The sequence below is a fragment of the Hylobates moloch genome, unplaced genomic scaffold (genome assembly GCF_009828535.3).
Source record: "Hylobates moloch isolate HMO894 unplaced genomic scaffold, HMol_V3 SCAFFOLD_15, whole genome shotgun sequence".
NCBI classification, from domain to species: domain Eukaryota; kingdom Metazoa; phylum Chordata; class Mammalia; order Primates; family Hylobatidae; genus Hylobates; species Hylobates moloch.
Window position 1 is genome coordinate 28,334,113 of NW_026652290.1, and position 16,301 is coordinate 28,350,413.

Here is a 16,301-nt window from a genome sequence, read left to right on the forward strand (position 1 = left end):
CAAAGACATAACCAAAAAAGAAAACTATAGGCCAATACCACTGATGAACATAGATGCAAAATCCTCAAAAGAATACTAGAAATGGAATTCAACAACACATTAAAAAGATAATTCATCATGATCAAATAGGATTCATCCTAGGGATGCAAGGATAAGGATGGTTCAACATACAAATCAATAAACACAATATATCACATTAAGAGAACCCAGAACAAGAATGATATGATTATTTCAATAGATGCTGAAAAAGCATTCAATAAAATTAAACATGCCTTTATAAGAAAAAACCTTCAACAAACTAGGTACAGAAGAAACATACTTCAAAATAATAAAGGTCATTAGCTATGAAAAACTCCTAGCTAATATAACACTGATAGGGAAAAACTGAAACCCTTTTCTTTAAAATCCAGAACCAGACAAAGATGCCCACTTTCACCACTTTTATTCAACATACTACTGGAAGTTTCAGGGCAATAAGGCAAGAGAAAGAAATAAAGGGCATCAAAGAAAGAAGTTTAAATTAGTCTTGTTTGCAGATGACATGATATTATACTTAGAAAAACCTAAAGCCTCCACCAAACAACTGTTGGAACTGATAAGTGAATTCAGTAAAGTTGCAGCATTCAAAATCAACATACAAAAATCAATAGCATTTACATATGCCAAGAACAACAATCTGAAAAAGAAATCAAGAAATCAATTCCATTTACAGTAGCTACAAAGAATACAAAATACCTAGGAATCAATTTAACCAAAGATGTGAAAGATCTATCCAAAGACAATTATAAAACACTAATGAAAGAAACTGAAGAGGGCACCACAAAATGGAAAGATATTTCATGCTCATGGACCCAATGACATTCTTCACAGAACTAGAAAAAATAATTCCAAAATTTACATGGAACCACAAAAGACCCCAAAATACCCAAAGCAATCCTGAGCAAAAAGAACAAAGCTATAGGCATCACACTACCTGACTTCAAAATATACTACGAAGCTATAGTAACCAAAACATCATGGTACTGGCATAAAAAGACATCAGACCAATGGAACAGAATAGAGAATCCAGACCCAGATATAAATCCATGCATTTATAGCCAACTCATTTTTGACAAAGGCACCAAGAACATACAATGGGGAAAGGAGAGAGTCTCTTCAATAAATGATGCTGGGAAAGCTGGATAGTTATATGCAAAAGAATAAAACTGAACCTCTATCTCTCACCATATACAAAAACCAAAGAAAATGGATTAAAGATTTAAATCTAAGACCTAAAACTATGAAACTACATGAAAGCATTAGGGAAACACTCCAGGACATTGGTCTGGGCAAAAATATTTTGTGTAAGAGCTCAAAAGCACAGGCAACCAAAGCAAAAACAGACAAATAGAATTACATCAAGCTAAAAAGATTCTGTGCAGCAAAGGAAACAATCAACAAGTCAAGAGACAATCCATGGAATGGGAGAAGATATTTGTGAACTATCCATCTGACAAGGGGTTAATAACCAAAATATGTAAGGAGTTCAAACAACTCAAAAGTAAAAAACAAACTGATTTTAAAATGGGCAAAAGATCTGAAGAGACATTTCTCAAAAAAAGACAGAGGGCCAAGAGGTATATGAAAAAAATGCTTAATATTACTAATCATCAAGAAATACAAATCAAAACCACAATATAATCTCACCCCAGTTAAAATGGATCTTTAATTAAAGACAAGGAATATAAATGCTGGCAAGGATGTAGAGAAAGGAAACCCTTGTGCATTGTTGGTGGGAATGTAAATTAGTACAGCCACTATGGAGTATTGTATGGAGGTGCCTCAAAAAACTAAAAATAGAATTACCATCTGATCCAGCCATTCCACTACTGATTATATATCCATATTAGTCTGTTTTCACGCTGCTGATAAAGACATACCCATGACTGTGAACAAAAAGAGATTTAATTGGACTTACATTTCCACATGGCTGGGGAGGCCTCAGAATCAAGGCGGGAGGCAAAAGGCACTTCTTACATGGCAGTGGCAAGAGAGGAGGATGCAAAAGCGGAAATCCCTGATAAAACCATCAGATCTTGTGAGATTTATGCACTACATGGGAACAGTATGAGGGAAACCACCCCCATGATTCAAATGATCTCCCACAGGGTCCCTCCCACAATACATGGGAATTATGGGAGTAAAATTCAAGATGAAATTTGGGTGGGGACACAGAGCCAAACCATATCGATATCCAAAACAAAAGACATATTGAAGATATACCTATACTCCCATATTTATTGCAGCGCTATTCACATAGCCAAAACATGAAATCCACCTAAGTGTCCATCAATGGGTGAATGAATAAAGAAAATGTGGTATATATACATAATGGAATATTATTCTGCCATAAAAAGGTTGAAATCTTGTTATTTGCAGCAAGATGGATGGAACTGGAGGTGATGTTAAGTGAAATAAGCCAAACACAGAAAGACAATTATCACATGTTCTCATTCCTATGTAGGAGCTAAAAAGGTGGATCTCATGAAGATACAGAGTAGACTGGTAGTCATCAGAGGCCAAGAAGGGCAGGGGGAAATGAAGAGAGGTTGATTAATGGGTACAAATATACAGTTTGATAAAAGAAACAAGACCTAGTGTTTGATAGGTCAGTAGAATGCCTATAGTTTACAATAATTTACTGTGTATTTCCAAAACACTAGAATAATTCAAATGTTTCTACCATAAAGACAAATATTTAATGTGACCGATATCCCAGTTACACAGATTTGCTCCTTATAATGACATGAATGTATTAAATCACATGGACCCTCAAAATATGTACATCACTATGTATCAATCAAAAATTAAAATAAAAAACCCTAAAACTGAAATTTTCTGCAGCTCAAAGTTCTAGAAGTATGTTAAAATACAGAACATGTGTAAGTCTTCCTAAGTTGCCTCGGAATCAGTGATTTCATTTATGTCGGAGGGTGTGTGTGCAGGTCTAGAATGCAATACAAAGCTGTTGGAGTGGCAGTGAATTCTCAGTTACTGGAGATCAACTTTAGAACACCCGAAGGCACCTAGCAAAGGTCTGTTTTCAGAAGAGTGTGTGTGGGGTGGGGGAGTAATGGGGGCGCAGCTCTGAAGTGAAGATGGAACTTCCAACAAATGAATGCCAAAGTGTGAAAAGTCCTTGAGAATGATCTCCAGCCAACTCCTATTGGCTGGTGGACTCTATAAAAGGTCTACAAAAACATGCCTTTTTATGGTATCTACTTACCACCTGAGTGAGTAAAAGTTGAGAGACATGAGCAAAGCAACCTAAGGATACAAGAAGGGCCTTACAGGGAGGAGGGATGGGGATGGGAGCCGGCCTGAGAGTTGTTGCAAGCTGACTAAGTGGAAGCTTTGAGCACCACACATCCCAGCAGCCTTGAGAAGCAGGTGGGCAAGTCTCCTCACATCAGCAAGGAGGCGCTCGTAGCATTAAGAACATTGTCTGAGGAAGTTCCGGCTTCTCCAATAACCCCCTGAGGGATGTAGGGGTGGAGCTGTGTGGTGTAAGCCCAGCCCCACCTAAGCCACAAGGGAGCTGTGGACCATCTTCCAGAGTCTCAATTTTCTAAACTCATTTGATGGGTGATAATCTTAAAACATTTTCTCTTAAACAAGCAGTAGCTTATAGAGTAGGAAATAAAATTCATACAAAATTATTTGTAAAGACACAAAACCAGAGAAATACGACTTTTGCTCTCCTGGCCACTCTGAGCTGGATCCCAGACCCCTGGAGACTGAAGGGACTCTGCTTTGAATGCTGTGACCTGACTCCTGGCCCTGCATATGCCGAGGAGGAGGGAGATGGGAAGACATTGGAATGGGCTGGGGGCCAAGGCTGCACTGGGGCTGCACAAGCAGTTGCAGGAAGGGAAAGTGGTGGGAGGTAGCATTAGTGACAAGAGCAGCCACAGAGTGGAGAACAGCGATGGCGGCAGCTGAGTCTGGGGCAGGCTGGGAACAGAGTAGCAGATCTTCTGATATCAGAGGCTAGAGCCATTAAGAGACAGAAGCTAGGGGCAGCCTGTCCTTGGGGAGGAAGCCACTGACACCCAGCATCTCTCCAGAAGGGTTCACAGTTGTCTGGACTCAAGCAGCTTGCAGGACCAGGCGCCTTAATTCTCTGTCCCTCACTACTGGCATCCACAGGGAGGTCTCCATCTAGCAGCGGCATCCAAGAAGGAGGTTTTGGGTAGCTTCATAGACATAAGCACCCAAATTAACCAGACTACGAGAGCTCCTCAAAAGTTTTTATTCTTTTTCATCTTTTTGAACTGGCACACTGCCTGGTATACACCGCCAGGTAGGCATTCAGAAAAGCTTCTTTTTTTTTAAATACACAACTTACAATACTGGGAAGATTTCATTTCAGTGTTTCCCAAAACATTATTCCTGGAAAGGGTGTACTCTCCCATGACTCTGGATAATAGAAGTTTTGTTCTGATTTTTTTAAGTCACCTCAGACAGACACTGGAACACGTTAGATCTAACACTTAAGTGCTCTGAAAGGGCAGTAAAAAATCCCCAAGGAATTCAATAATTGTTGTAATTGCTGGGAAGACTGTGGTTTCTGCAGCCCAGGGTGGCTTCACAGTTGTCAGAGGACACAGATTCTATGTCCCTCCCCGACCAGGGACCTCCAGGACAGCTTCCCTGGTTGGTTCTCGAGTCTTTCGGCAGAAGGCAGACCAACAGAGAAGGGCTGTGACCTTCTCCGACCAGTCCAGGCCTCACGCCGCTGCGTCACAGACCCTGTAGCAGCAGCATAGCTACGGAGCACGTCATCCTGGAAGTGGATCCTCCGTGGGTCACACCAAGCAGCGCAGCAGGGAACCAGAATGAGGCTCAGGGCCACCATCAAAAGAGTGACCTCCCCTCTCCTTCCAATTAGTTACCTGTATTCAATGTGCAGTGTAAACGAACAGAAGTTTTACAAACTAAATTACTTTCTTAAAAATCAATACAACATCATTACATACAATTCTCTTTGAGAAGTCTTTCCAATTCAATTCTTAAGTTTCATTTATAAAATGGTGTGCAAAAACAAACACTGACCTCAAATAAATAGGAAAAAAAAGTGGGAAGAGCTAAATTTTTTTGTGTGTTTTTAAATTAAAAGTTAAAAACACCAGCTGCACTTCAAAGTATTTGCAGGATGGAGAAATACATCAAGAAGGCTGTCAAAAACAGCCCTCAGAGTTAGAGTTGCATTTTCAACTGAGGTTTTCTGTGTTCAAAATTCACAATGAATGCCTCCGCTGAGATCTTTCACCACTCCCTCTTTGACCAGCTTTAAGAGGAACTTGGTTTCCGTTGTCACATTATGCATGGTCTGAAAGTTCATAGCAGCCATGCACTGATTGTCGAAGTAGTGCAAAGGTGTTCTGGGTTGATTGAGGTCATATCCAAAACCCGCCAAACTGACTTCATCGCACAGATGTGTGGCTAAGACAACGGCAATGACACCGATTGTGGGGACGTTCTGAGAAAGGGAAAAGAAGACCAAAAAGTAAAAAAAAATTTTAGCGCAAGTCACCATTTTGCTGGTATTATACATGCTATGCAGAGTCATGAAAGCTACATTGGGGGCTGCAATTTCATACATCACATAATTTTATACATCATGAACTTTAGAGTCCAACTCTCCATTTAAGTCAGGAATCTAGGCTCTAAAACATGGTCTGTGATGTTCACACACTTTCAGGGGGCAGCCTGACAATTCTTACACCAAGTTAAAAGGTATTCCTTCTAGGCTGGTCGCGGTGGCTCACGCCTGTAATCTCAGCACTTTGGGAGGCTGAGGTGGGTGGATCACGAAGTCAGGAGTTCGAGACCAGCCTGGCCAATATGGTGAAACCCTGTCTCTACTAAAAATACAAAATTTAGCCGGGCGTGGTGGTGCGCGCCTGTAGTCCCAGCTACTCAGGAGGCTGAGGCAGGAGAATCGCTTGAACGCGGGAGGCGGAGGTTGCAGTGAGCCGAGATCGAGCCACTGCCCTCCAGCCTGGCGACAGAGCAAGACTCTGTCTCAAAAAAAAAAAAAAAAGGTATTCCTTCTAAAATGTCTACCCCACTGGTCCTTCCTATATGTGATGTCCAGAATCATTAAAAAAAAAAAGCCTACTTCCTCTCTCAATGACAAATGTCTATGAGGTCTGCTCTGGGATAGGTGGCCACAGGACCTTCCACGGTCCTTCCCAGGGCACAGTTTCTGGAGCCCATCCCTTCCTGAGAACAGAGGATTCTCAGTTCTCACTGCAGAAGACTGTGTTCCCACACCAGCAGCTACATCCCACTTAAGGGCCCCATTGGCTTTGCTGGCAAATAGCACTTCCAGGCCATTTCCCTATGTAGAGCTGCTAAGCCAGTTTCTTCCCACCCTCTGTTTGGGCAAGTACATTTTTTTTTTTTTTTGAGACAGGGTCGGTCTCACTCTGTTGCCGAGGTTGGGGTGCAGTGGTGCGATCACGGCTCACTGCAGCCTCGACCTTCCCAGGCTCAAGTGATCCTCCCACCTCAGCTTCCTGAGTAGCTGGGACTACAGGCATGTACCACCATGCCCAGCTACTTTTTGTATTTTTTGTAGAAACAGGGTTTCACCATGTTGCCCAGGCTGGTCTCGAACTCCTGGGCTCAAGTGATCCTCCTGTCTTGGCCTCCCAAAGTGTTGGGATTACAGCCATGGGTCACCATGCCCAGCCGCAAGTACATTTTTAGTCCTGAATTAGATATTTTCACATTTGCTCCTTTAAAAATGTATCCTACTGACCTTGGCCTAGAATCTCCATTGTCTAAACCTTTCTAGATTCTGATGGTGTCCCCACTCCCTCCTCATGTCTAGCATCTTGTCATGCCTCCTGTAATGTGCAAATCTGGCATCGTGCTTTCTGGATCTCCATGCCAGTCTTGGGTAAAAACAGTACACAGGACAGGGAGGAATACAGAAGGCCCTGCAGCTCGCTAGGCCTCCTCGAAGGCTGCCATCAATCTACTAATACTCTTACTATTAGCATCCTTTTGTATAGTTTTTCATGTGAAAATGTGCCTCCATTTTCATTCATCTTAGTTGAGCCTGTGGCTGCCATAAATATAACTCTCCTTTTTTGTAAAGTGGAACAACAGTGGACCCTCCAGAGTTCACAGATTCAGGTGGGATTAGGGAACATCTACTGAAGCCATCATTTATTAAAATCTGCTTCCTGCTCCTTGATGCATCTACCTCTCAAAGCCAACCTCACCTGTTAAAAAGGAACTCAACAGCCATTCTGCAGGCTTGGAAATAGAAACCAAGAGAAATTAACACAAAGGACACTTTCCTCCTGTTTAGCCAGGGCTCTAGGCATTGTTCTGTCTTCTCCAACCATGTACCCGCAGTGACCATCTTGGCACACAGGGAACATTCAATGTTTGTGGAAGGAGTGTGTGAAATCAACTGTCCATTGGGGTGATACATGGAGAGAACTAAAAAACTGATGAAAAACTCCCCAAAGCACGTTATCTCTATAGCATGCCCTTTGAGATCACATCTGTTGCTCAACAGGCTTCTTCATCTGCTGGAAGAACATATACATGAGGAAGTTTCTGATACTGCAATTTTAGATCAGAAGTCCTCTTTTAAGTTACTGTTTTTATCCAAAATAAAAATGCCATTTTATCAATTATAAAAATAGGCAAATATTCAGTTCAACTAATAGATTATAAAGCAGAAAGTAGAAGTCTTCTACAGACTTCCCCTCTGAAGAAGGGCATTCTTCACAGGCTGGTGTCTATTTCCAAGCTTTTATACTAAACACATACTTTTATTGTTAAAGTGTTCTGTATCTTTTTTTTTTTTCTTAGATGGAGTTTCACTCTTGTTGCCCAGGCTGGAGTGCCATGAGGCAATCTCGGCTCATTGCAACCTCTGCCTCCCGGGTTCAAGCGATTCTCCTGCCTCAGCCTCCCAAGTAGCTGAGATTACAGGCATGCGCCACCACGCCTGGCTAATTTTATTTTTAGTAGAGATGGGGTTTCTCCGTGTTGGTCAGGCTGGTCTCGAACTCCCGACCTCAGGTGATCTGCCCGCCTGTCTCCCAAAGTGCTGGGATTACAGGTGTCTGCAACCACGCCCAGCCTAGTGTTTTGTATCTTTATTTTCTCACTTAATATACTATGGAGGTGTTTTCCTATCTTCTTCATCCTTAACAGACAATACTGCATTGACTTTATCATAATTTGTTTAAGCAATCCCATAATGATGAACATTTAGGCTGTGTTTAGTCCTCTGCTGTTAATGCTATAGTGTACATCCTAGAATATCCATTTTTGCAAATTTCTCTAATTTCCTTGTAATAATGTTTTTAGTGTAAAATTAGTGGGTCAGAGATGATTCATATTTAAAATGGTTTAATATTGCCAAAATATCCTCCAGAAAAAGTGCCAGCTGATCATTCTACCTACATTCCTGCCAAACAAGGACATTATCAAACTTTTAAGTCTTTCCCAAGAAAGTGGGCAAAAATATTACTGTGGCTCTAATTTGCTTTTATTTGATTATTGGTAAAGTTGAACATTTTTACATGTATTCTTTGGCTATTTTAATTCTTCTTTTGTGAAATGTCTATTCCTATTCTTTGCCCATTTTCTATTGGTTCATCTTTTTCTTTTTGATTTAGTAAGAGCTCTTTGTATTCTGAGAGTGTTTACTCTCGTTGTACATGTGATAATTTCCACACAGGTCTTAAGTTTTAAAGACACAAGTCAAGTTATTCAGATCAAGAAGCCACAAGTAATAAAGGCATGCACACCCCCACGCCCCTGGTGGCAGCACTTGCTAATTGCAGGTAAAGAATCTCTGCTGCAATAAACAGCCTAGAGCACAAAGTTCCCAAATTAGGCTGCAAAATAAAAATTGTCCAGAGAATTTAGAAAATCTTAAAACACAAAACAATTAGAATGTCTGAGATGAGACCCAGGCATTAACTGAAAAACACTGTTCTTGAGGATTAACTTTTATAACTGTCACCTACAAAGTGATGATAAAAATCAGTTCTCACCTGAGTGGCCCACAGAGTGAAAATGTAAATATGACTTTTCTCTGGGGTACAAAATTTTTTAATTTTTAAAAAATTAAAAAATAAAATCTAAATAACTTTTCAGATCACGAAAGTGCCTTTCAGTGTCCTGCAGTTATATGGAGTCCTGGAGTAAGAATACCTTAAACAGTATCTCAGTGATTCAAGTGTTAATGTGCCGCCTACACTAAAGAGAAGAGTCACTGGAGAGAAGGCCAATTAAACAATGAGGAGCCCTGCAGCCAAGTGCAGAGTGGTAAACACACATGAAGCATCTAATCACAGGCTGGGTTTCTCCACTAGAGATGCTTCCGGGTATACAGTTGAGCCAAAGTGAAATTTGTACACATCTCCCCTCAAACAGGGAACGGTTAACTTTGAGTAGCAACAAGAATACCTTATCTCGGCCCCAGAACCTTGACTGAGGCTCTGAGTACTGAAGGATGTCAAAGGCAGTCTCTTTGATGATAACTGGATTCAAAATCCTGAAATGTTTTGGCTGCAGTGGGATTTTTTCTGCCACCTGCTTCCAAAAGAAGAGTCGTACCCAGAACGGCTAAGGAAAGCAAGCAAGCAGTTGTTAGTCATCCTTCCAGGGGAGGGGAGAAAGCATTCCCACTCATCAGACCAAGGCTGTGGGTGTGACCCCATGTGGCCCTGTGCACTGCCTTCTGAAGCAATCTACTCCTGTAGATTGCAAAAGCTACACAAATCCAGCACTTCAACTCAAAAAAGTAACTCTAAAATAGCCACTTCACACAGGCGACACTGCACAAAGAGAGGAATTGCAGAACCAGCTTGTATTTGTTTGAGGTAGACATTCCTCGATGGCGCTAAAGCTATCATTTTGTCCAGGGAAGCCCCAGCAAATAGGTCCAATTTAAGGCTATTAAGTGCTGTAACTGCCCTCACCTTGCATCCTTTCCCACTTACTCTATTTCCTAGTCCCATGAAGTCGTTTCATATATGCTTCATCTTCCAACTAGAACTTCTGCCCAATAGAAAATCCACAAGACCATGATGACTGGTATAGAATCAGCTTTGGAAATACAAATTCATCATCACATGGAGTTTACGTGAAAAGTCGAATGTGTCCCATTAGTTTCACAGACAGCTGGTTTGTGCATATGTCTATACGTGTGCACATACTCCTCGATAGGTGACCTCTGAAATGTATTTGAATATAATGGGTGAGACTATAAAGTAATGTGACCAATAAAGACAAAAGGAATATGACCAAGTGAGGGCCATCTCTTCCATAGCTGCCCTTCTGGAATGCCATGAATTTATTCCAACAAGGGAACCACTGACCAAAGCATTTTTGGAGAAGCTCTTTAGAGTATGCCTTGATTTTTATATTCTTTTGAATATCCTCAAAAAGGCTTATATCCATCTAAGTAAATCTAATTTCTGGAACTAGCCAAAAGCTATGCAAGTTCATGTCTGGAGAACAAGGTGGGTGAACAACCTCAGTAACAGCAATTCTGGTCACAATCTGGATATTCCCATTAAGCAATGATCACCATTTTCATGTGACTCTTAATTAGGTTCTAAAAGCAATTTGCAGCAAATTTGCTGAGGGGTGGCTGGGCACAGTGGCTCACGCCTGTAATTCCAGCACTTTAGGAGGCCGAGGCGGGTGGATCTCCTGAGGTCAGGAGTTCGAGACCAGCCTGGCCAACATGGTGAAACCCCATCTCTATTAAAAATACAAAAATTAACTGGGCATGGTGGCAGGCGCCTGTAATCCCAGCTACTCAGGAGGCTGAGGCAGAAGAATCACTTGAACCTGGGATGCAGAGGCTGCAGTGAGCTGAGACTGCACCACTGCACTCCAGCCCTCCAGCCTGGGCAACAGAATGAGACTCCATCCCCTACGCCCCCAAAAAAGGAAAGAATTGCTGAGGGGTTTCTACAAAGAGAGTGATCATCATTTGAAAGACAACACAAAAGTATGCATTCCGCTCCGCGTGTTTAAAAATAAAAGGCTATAATTACAACTAAGTCAGACTCTTTCACTTTTTACTAAGGCAGATTTAATAGAAGTATTAGTGCTTACCAGGGTTTCATTTTTTACCATAGCTTGAAGCCAGTTGAAATCAACACTCTTAAATAAAACAGCAACAAACAAGTCATTGGAATAATATTCAAGGTCAGACAGTGGTGCACCCTCTGGATAAGTCATCCTTATAGTAGTTTTATTTCCAACATGTTCTGAATATCCCTCAACTGGTGCACTGTTTAACCTATTTAAATAAAAAGAACAAAGACACACTGACAAAGCAGGCCATCAACCATCTCTGTACACCAGGCAGTATCCATGTCATATCCTCCACGTCTTCTTATGACTAAGAATGAGTACATGGTTTGCAGCCTTATCTCCCCTCCCAGCTCTGTCTTTCTAGGATTTCGACGAATGCAGCCTTTAGTCCTTGAGCGAACACTTGTATCTAATCCCTGAATGTCAAGCAATTTCATCTAGCCCTAATATTTTTACTCAATCTAAGCATATTACATTTGGGACTTTCTCTGGGTGCCAGTAAAATATCCTCAGAAATTTCCCATTGTGCTCAGATATTAGTTCTTGACAGAATTTAAGGAATCAGAAGGGAAAATCTTGTCCACCATGCCTGGCTGACTTTTTGATTTTTTGTAGAGACAAGTTGTCTCTATGTTGCCCAGGCTGGTCTCAACTGAACTCCTGAGCTCAAGCGATCCTCCTGCCTTGGCCTCCTAAAGTGCTGGGATTATAGGCATGAGCCACTGCGCCTGGCCAGAAAACAATTTTTAAACAGTGAAACCAAAAAAGAATCTAGGATGACTGCCTATTGGCTATTATGGTGAGTCTGAATTTCTCTGTGTGCCTTCCATGTCCCAGCCAGCACTGCCTTAGGACTCACTAGCCCCAAGCCCCTTCTCCAGAAGCCAGGCCCCTCATAGACTCGTCTCTTGCTGTGTCCTCTTCTTGCCCGTCTGGCAGTTGTGGTCCTTTGCTGTTTTACCTGAATCTACCCACCTTCCAAACCTCACTTCCTCTGACAAGGTTCTGCCACGTACTACAGCCGGCAGCATGCTCCTCCAACTTAGGGTCAGTATGACAGTTTGGAGCATCCAACCATTTTGTGTTTTTGTTTCAACTTCTCAAACAGTAAGTCCCTTGAGGGCAGGGACTGTGAAGAGCTTCCTGCGTCCCTCACTGTTCCTGGAGCCACACTGACCAAGAGCAGTGCGCTGAGTTCTAGAGGAGAAAGGTTGCTTTTAAAAGCAATGTACCCCAGTCTGGGCAATTTGGGGGAACCCCATCTCTACTAAAAATATAAAAAATTAGCCACGCGTGGTGTGTACCTGGGGTCCCAGCTACTGGGGAGGCTGCGGTGGGAGGATCTCCTGAGCCTGGGAAGTTGAGGCTGCAGTGAGCCGAGATCACACTACTGCACTCCAGCCTGGATGACAGGAGTGAGACCCTACCTCAAAAAATAAAATAAAATAAAAACAATAAAAATAAGTAAACAAACAAAAAAAAACCAATGTACCTTATCACAACGTCGAACTGGTTCAGGGTGTGGCCCAGTTCTAATCCGTGCAGTATTCCTCCGCTTCCAATAACCACACAGCGCCGACAGGTCTTGGCTTTCAAGTGTTCAGGGAGGTCGTGCTCCGGCAAGAGTTCCAAGAGGGTCTGGACTTTGCTGGAGAACTTCCGGAACCCAAAAGGAGGATTGTATTTGGACTCAGCTTCACTGTCTTTGGGGGCCTTCTGCACAAAAGGGAGTAAGTCCACGCTATACCTGTGCTCAAATAACAGCGCCATTGATGTCTCGGCAAACTTGGGACGACATTCCTTCTGCAAGACTTGCTGAGCATATTTCTGAGCTCTCTGGAATGAAATCACACCAATCTGGGTTTTAAAAACTCTCCTGCATTAAAAATATACTCTTCTAGATGACAATTTGTCCTATGATGTCTGATGTAGCTCCCGTGTTGATTAGTGTCTTTTAACACAGAATATTTGCTTTTTAGAGTTAAGTTTGGCTCAGAAACTTGAAGAAACAACCTGGGAGAATCACATGACAGGGAGATAAACACAGCAGGGTATTCATTTCATTGCACGGGCAAAGCAAGAAGGACTCCCACCTCCCACCCCTAGCCTAACACTGTTCAAATACATTTGGGGTGAAAATGTACTTTGGGGTGTTTAAGACTTCATGTTTCATAAAATTCTGATACATGCTACAACATGGTAAAACTTTGAGGACATTATGCTAAGTGAAGCCAGTCACAAAGAGACAAATACTGTATGACCTGACTTATATGAGGTATCTAAAGTAGTCAAATTCATAAAAACAGGAAAGAATGGTGGTTACCAGGGTTGAAGAGAGGGAGAAAAGGGGAGTTGTTTAATGGGTACAGAGTTTCGGTTTTGCAAGATGAAAACATTCTAGAAATTTGTTTCACAAGAGTTTAAATATACTTAATGCTGCCAAATGGTACATTTAAAAATAATTATGATGGTAAATTTTATGCTTTTTTTAACCACGATTAAAAAAAAAGGTTCATATATCAGGTTCTCATCTAGAAGGATGACAAACAGGCTTATTTATCAGTTGAGGTACAGAACGTCACAGTCTAGAATGCAAATTACCTGAAAGAATCAGGGAACGTCCCCTTAACATAGAAATTGCATTGGTTTCAAAGCATTTTCCCAGCCTGAATTTCCACATGCATTTTAATGTTTTGCCTCAGCCAGGAGCTGCTTGAATGCAACAAAACTCAGAGGAAAGGCAGGCATAGCAGGTCACACTATAATCTCAGCAGTTTGGGAGGCCAAGGTGAGAGGATTGCTTGAGCCCAGGAGTTCGAGGCTAGCCTGGGCAACATGGTGAGACCCCACCTATACAAAAAATTTTTTAAAAAATGGGTCAGGCGTGGTGGTGTGCACCTGTGGCTCCTGCTACGTGGGAGGCTGAGGCATGAGTATCGAGTGATCCTCAACCTGGAAGGTTGACGCTGTAGTGAGCTGTGATTGTGCCACTGCACTCCAGCCTGGGTGACAGAGGGAGACCCTGTCTCTTAAACAAAAACAAGAACAAAAACATGACCATCCTGGCTAATACGGTGAAACTCGTCTCTACTAAAAATACAAAAAAAATTAGCCGGGCATGTGGTGGCGGGCACCTGTAGTCCCAGCTACTTGGGAGGCTGAGGCAGGAGAATGGTGTGAACCCGGGAGGCGGAGCTTGCAGTGAGCTGAGATCGTGCCACTGCACTCCAGCCTGGGCAACAGAGCAAGACTCTGTCTCAAAAAAACAAACAAACAAAAAACAAAAACAAAAACACAACCTTGGAGGAATATGGTATGCGTGTCCATTCACCCCAGTCTTCCTCTTGGCTCAGTTGGACAAATGCTGCCTCAGAACCCGTCAGGTAGTTCTTCCTAATCTTTGTGCTTTTTTGTCCTTGTCTCCATATTTAGCAGCCTTGGAATTGGCCCTGCATTACTCCTCCTATTCACTACCTTCTCACAGGCAGAAGAATGTGTGTGTGTGTGTTTGTGTGTGTAATCCTATATTTACTGGGATATTTATTAATAGGAATTTAACACATCTTTTCAACTTTGTCAGTATCATTATGAGGATTATTACTGGGGTATAGGTTTAAATGTTCGTCCCAACTATGTTTTTCCTCAAGGCCTTGTTATTTTTATTTTCTGATTTTTGCTTAATACATTTTTTTTAGGAATGCATCTATCCTATTATAGCAGAGATACTTAATATATTATAGCTTTGATAAGTTGTTAGCATCTGTGAAGAGAACACTTGTCTACATCCCAAGAATCTAGCCTCATTTCTGAAAAAGGAACTGATATTCTTGGAGCCTCAGAAATGCTGCTGCAGACACCGTGCACAGCCACTGCCTCAGTTCACCCTCACGACACTATGGCACCTTGCAAGACGATCATTAGTATCTTCACTTTGTAAGAGGTCTGAGCTGGCCCAGCAAACCTGGCTCCTAAGACAACAGCCTCTAGCTATATAAATCAGCACACAAACACCACCATTGAGAACAAATGTTTAAATACGAATTGGCATCTTCATGAGGAATCAGCAGGAAAGCCAAGCAAGGAATCTGCCTTGACCCTGAGCCCCTGAATGGAGGGGCTCACCCCCGGCCAGGCCTGCCCAGCAGGCGATGCTCTGGGTGCTTAATGCCAAGCTGGTGGAAGCAAGACACACAGAGTGGCCACCCACACTGAACATTCATCTCTTAAACCCTAGGCCCGAAGGTCATGAATGGCAATTTTTAGAGGCCTAAAGGCCTAACTCTCCACTAGAGAATCATATCCCAAGTGTCTGGTTTTACAAATCTCCTAGCACAGAAAGGAACATCTGAGAAGTGGCAAGAGGGACCCGGAGAAGCTCACTGATGGCCACAGGACTAGAAAGAGGTGCATGAGCAAGCTGGATGCTCACCAGGCTGCCAGGTCTCCTCTTCAGAAGCTTCATCTGGAAAAGGAATTTCATTCCATTTCCATTCTCACCAAGAGGTTAATTTCAGGCTTCAAACTTAATTTTCTTTTTTTTTTCCTTTTTTTTTTTCTGAGACAGAGTCTCGCTCTGCTGCCCAGGCTAGAGTGCAGTGGTATAATCTCGGCTCACTGCAACCTCTGCCTCCTGGTTTCAAACGATTCTCCTGCCTCAGCTTCCTGAGTAGCTGGGATTACAGGTGTGCACTGACACGCCCGGCTACTTTTTGTATTTTCAGTAGAGATGGGCTTTCACCATGTTGGTCAGGCTGGTCTCGAACTCCTGACCTAGTGATCCACCTGCCTCCGCCTTCCAAAGTGCTGGGATTACAGGCGTGAGCCACGGTGCCCAGCCCAAACTTAATTTTCTAGACTGTGGGCAGGGCACATTTCTCAGTAGTCACCTTCTGACTGTGACCCCTCCTGCGCCTAAGTCACAGTGGATGTTGTAAGTAAATCCTGAGTGAGTGTTCTACATGCCCTGGCAACGTCTAAAGCCACAGCAATTCCTTGTCCTCTTTTGTTTCAACTCGTTTAACAAATCTCCACTGACTGCGTGGAGACAGGGCTTTTTCTGCAGAGAGCTCACACGGAACTCCATCTCACAGCCACTCAGAACACGAGGACCACATGGGCCATGTGCTCCACTCTGGGATGGTTTCTGTTCTTGCTTCAATGGTGCACAA

At 42.5% G+C, this 16,301-nt stretch overlaps 1 protein-coding gene across 3 annotated transcripts in view; it reads right to left on the reverse strand.

Annotated features, from left to right (window-relative positions):
- Positions 1–2,249: 2,249 nt before the first annotated feature.
- The window catches only part of ST3GAL5 (ST3 beta-galactoside alpha-2,3-sialyltransferase 5), a 54,914-nt gene continuing 40,862 nt past the window's right edge, over positions 2,250–16,301 (reverse strand). The window contains exons 1-5 of one of the 3 annotated variants that reach the window (XM_032176953.2): positions 15,563–15,696; positions 12,626–12,969; positions 11,152–11,338; positions 9,490–9,648; positions 3,863–5,521 (exon numbers count right to left, since the gene is read on the reverse strand). In XM_032176953.2, the coding sequence (XP_032032844.1) occupies positions 5,273–5,521; positions 9,490–9,648; positions 11,152–11,338; positions 12,626–12,969; positions 15,563–15,613 (990 nt within the window). In that variant the 5' untranslated portion in view covers positions 15,614–15,696 and the 3' untranslated portion in view covers positions 3,863–5,272. Of the gene's footprint in view, positions 5,522–9,489; positions 9,649–11,151; positions 11,339–12,625; positions 12,970–15,562; positions 15,697–16,301 lie in introns of those variants that run through there. The other 2 variants (XM_032176949.2, XM_032176950.2) reach the window with 2 other exon arrangements.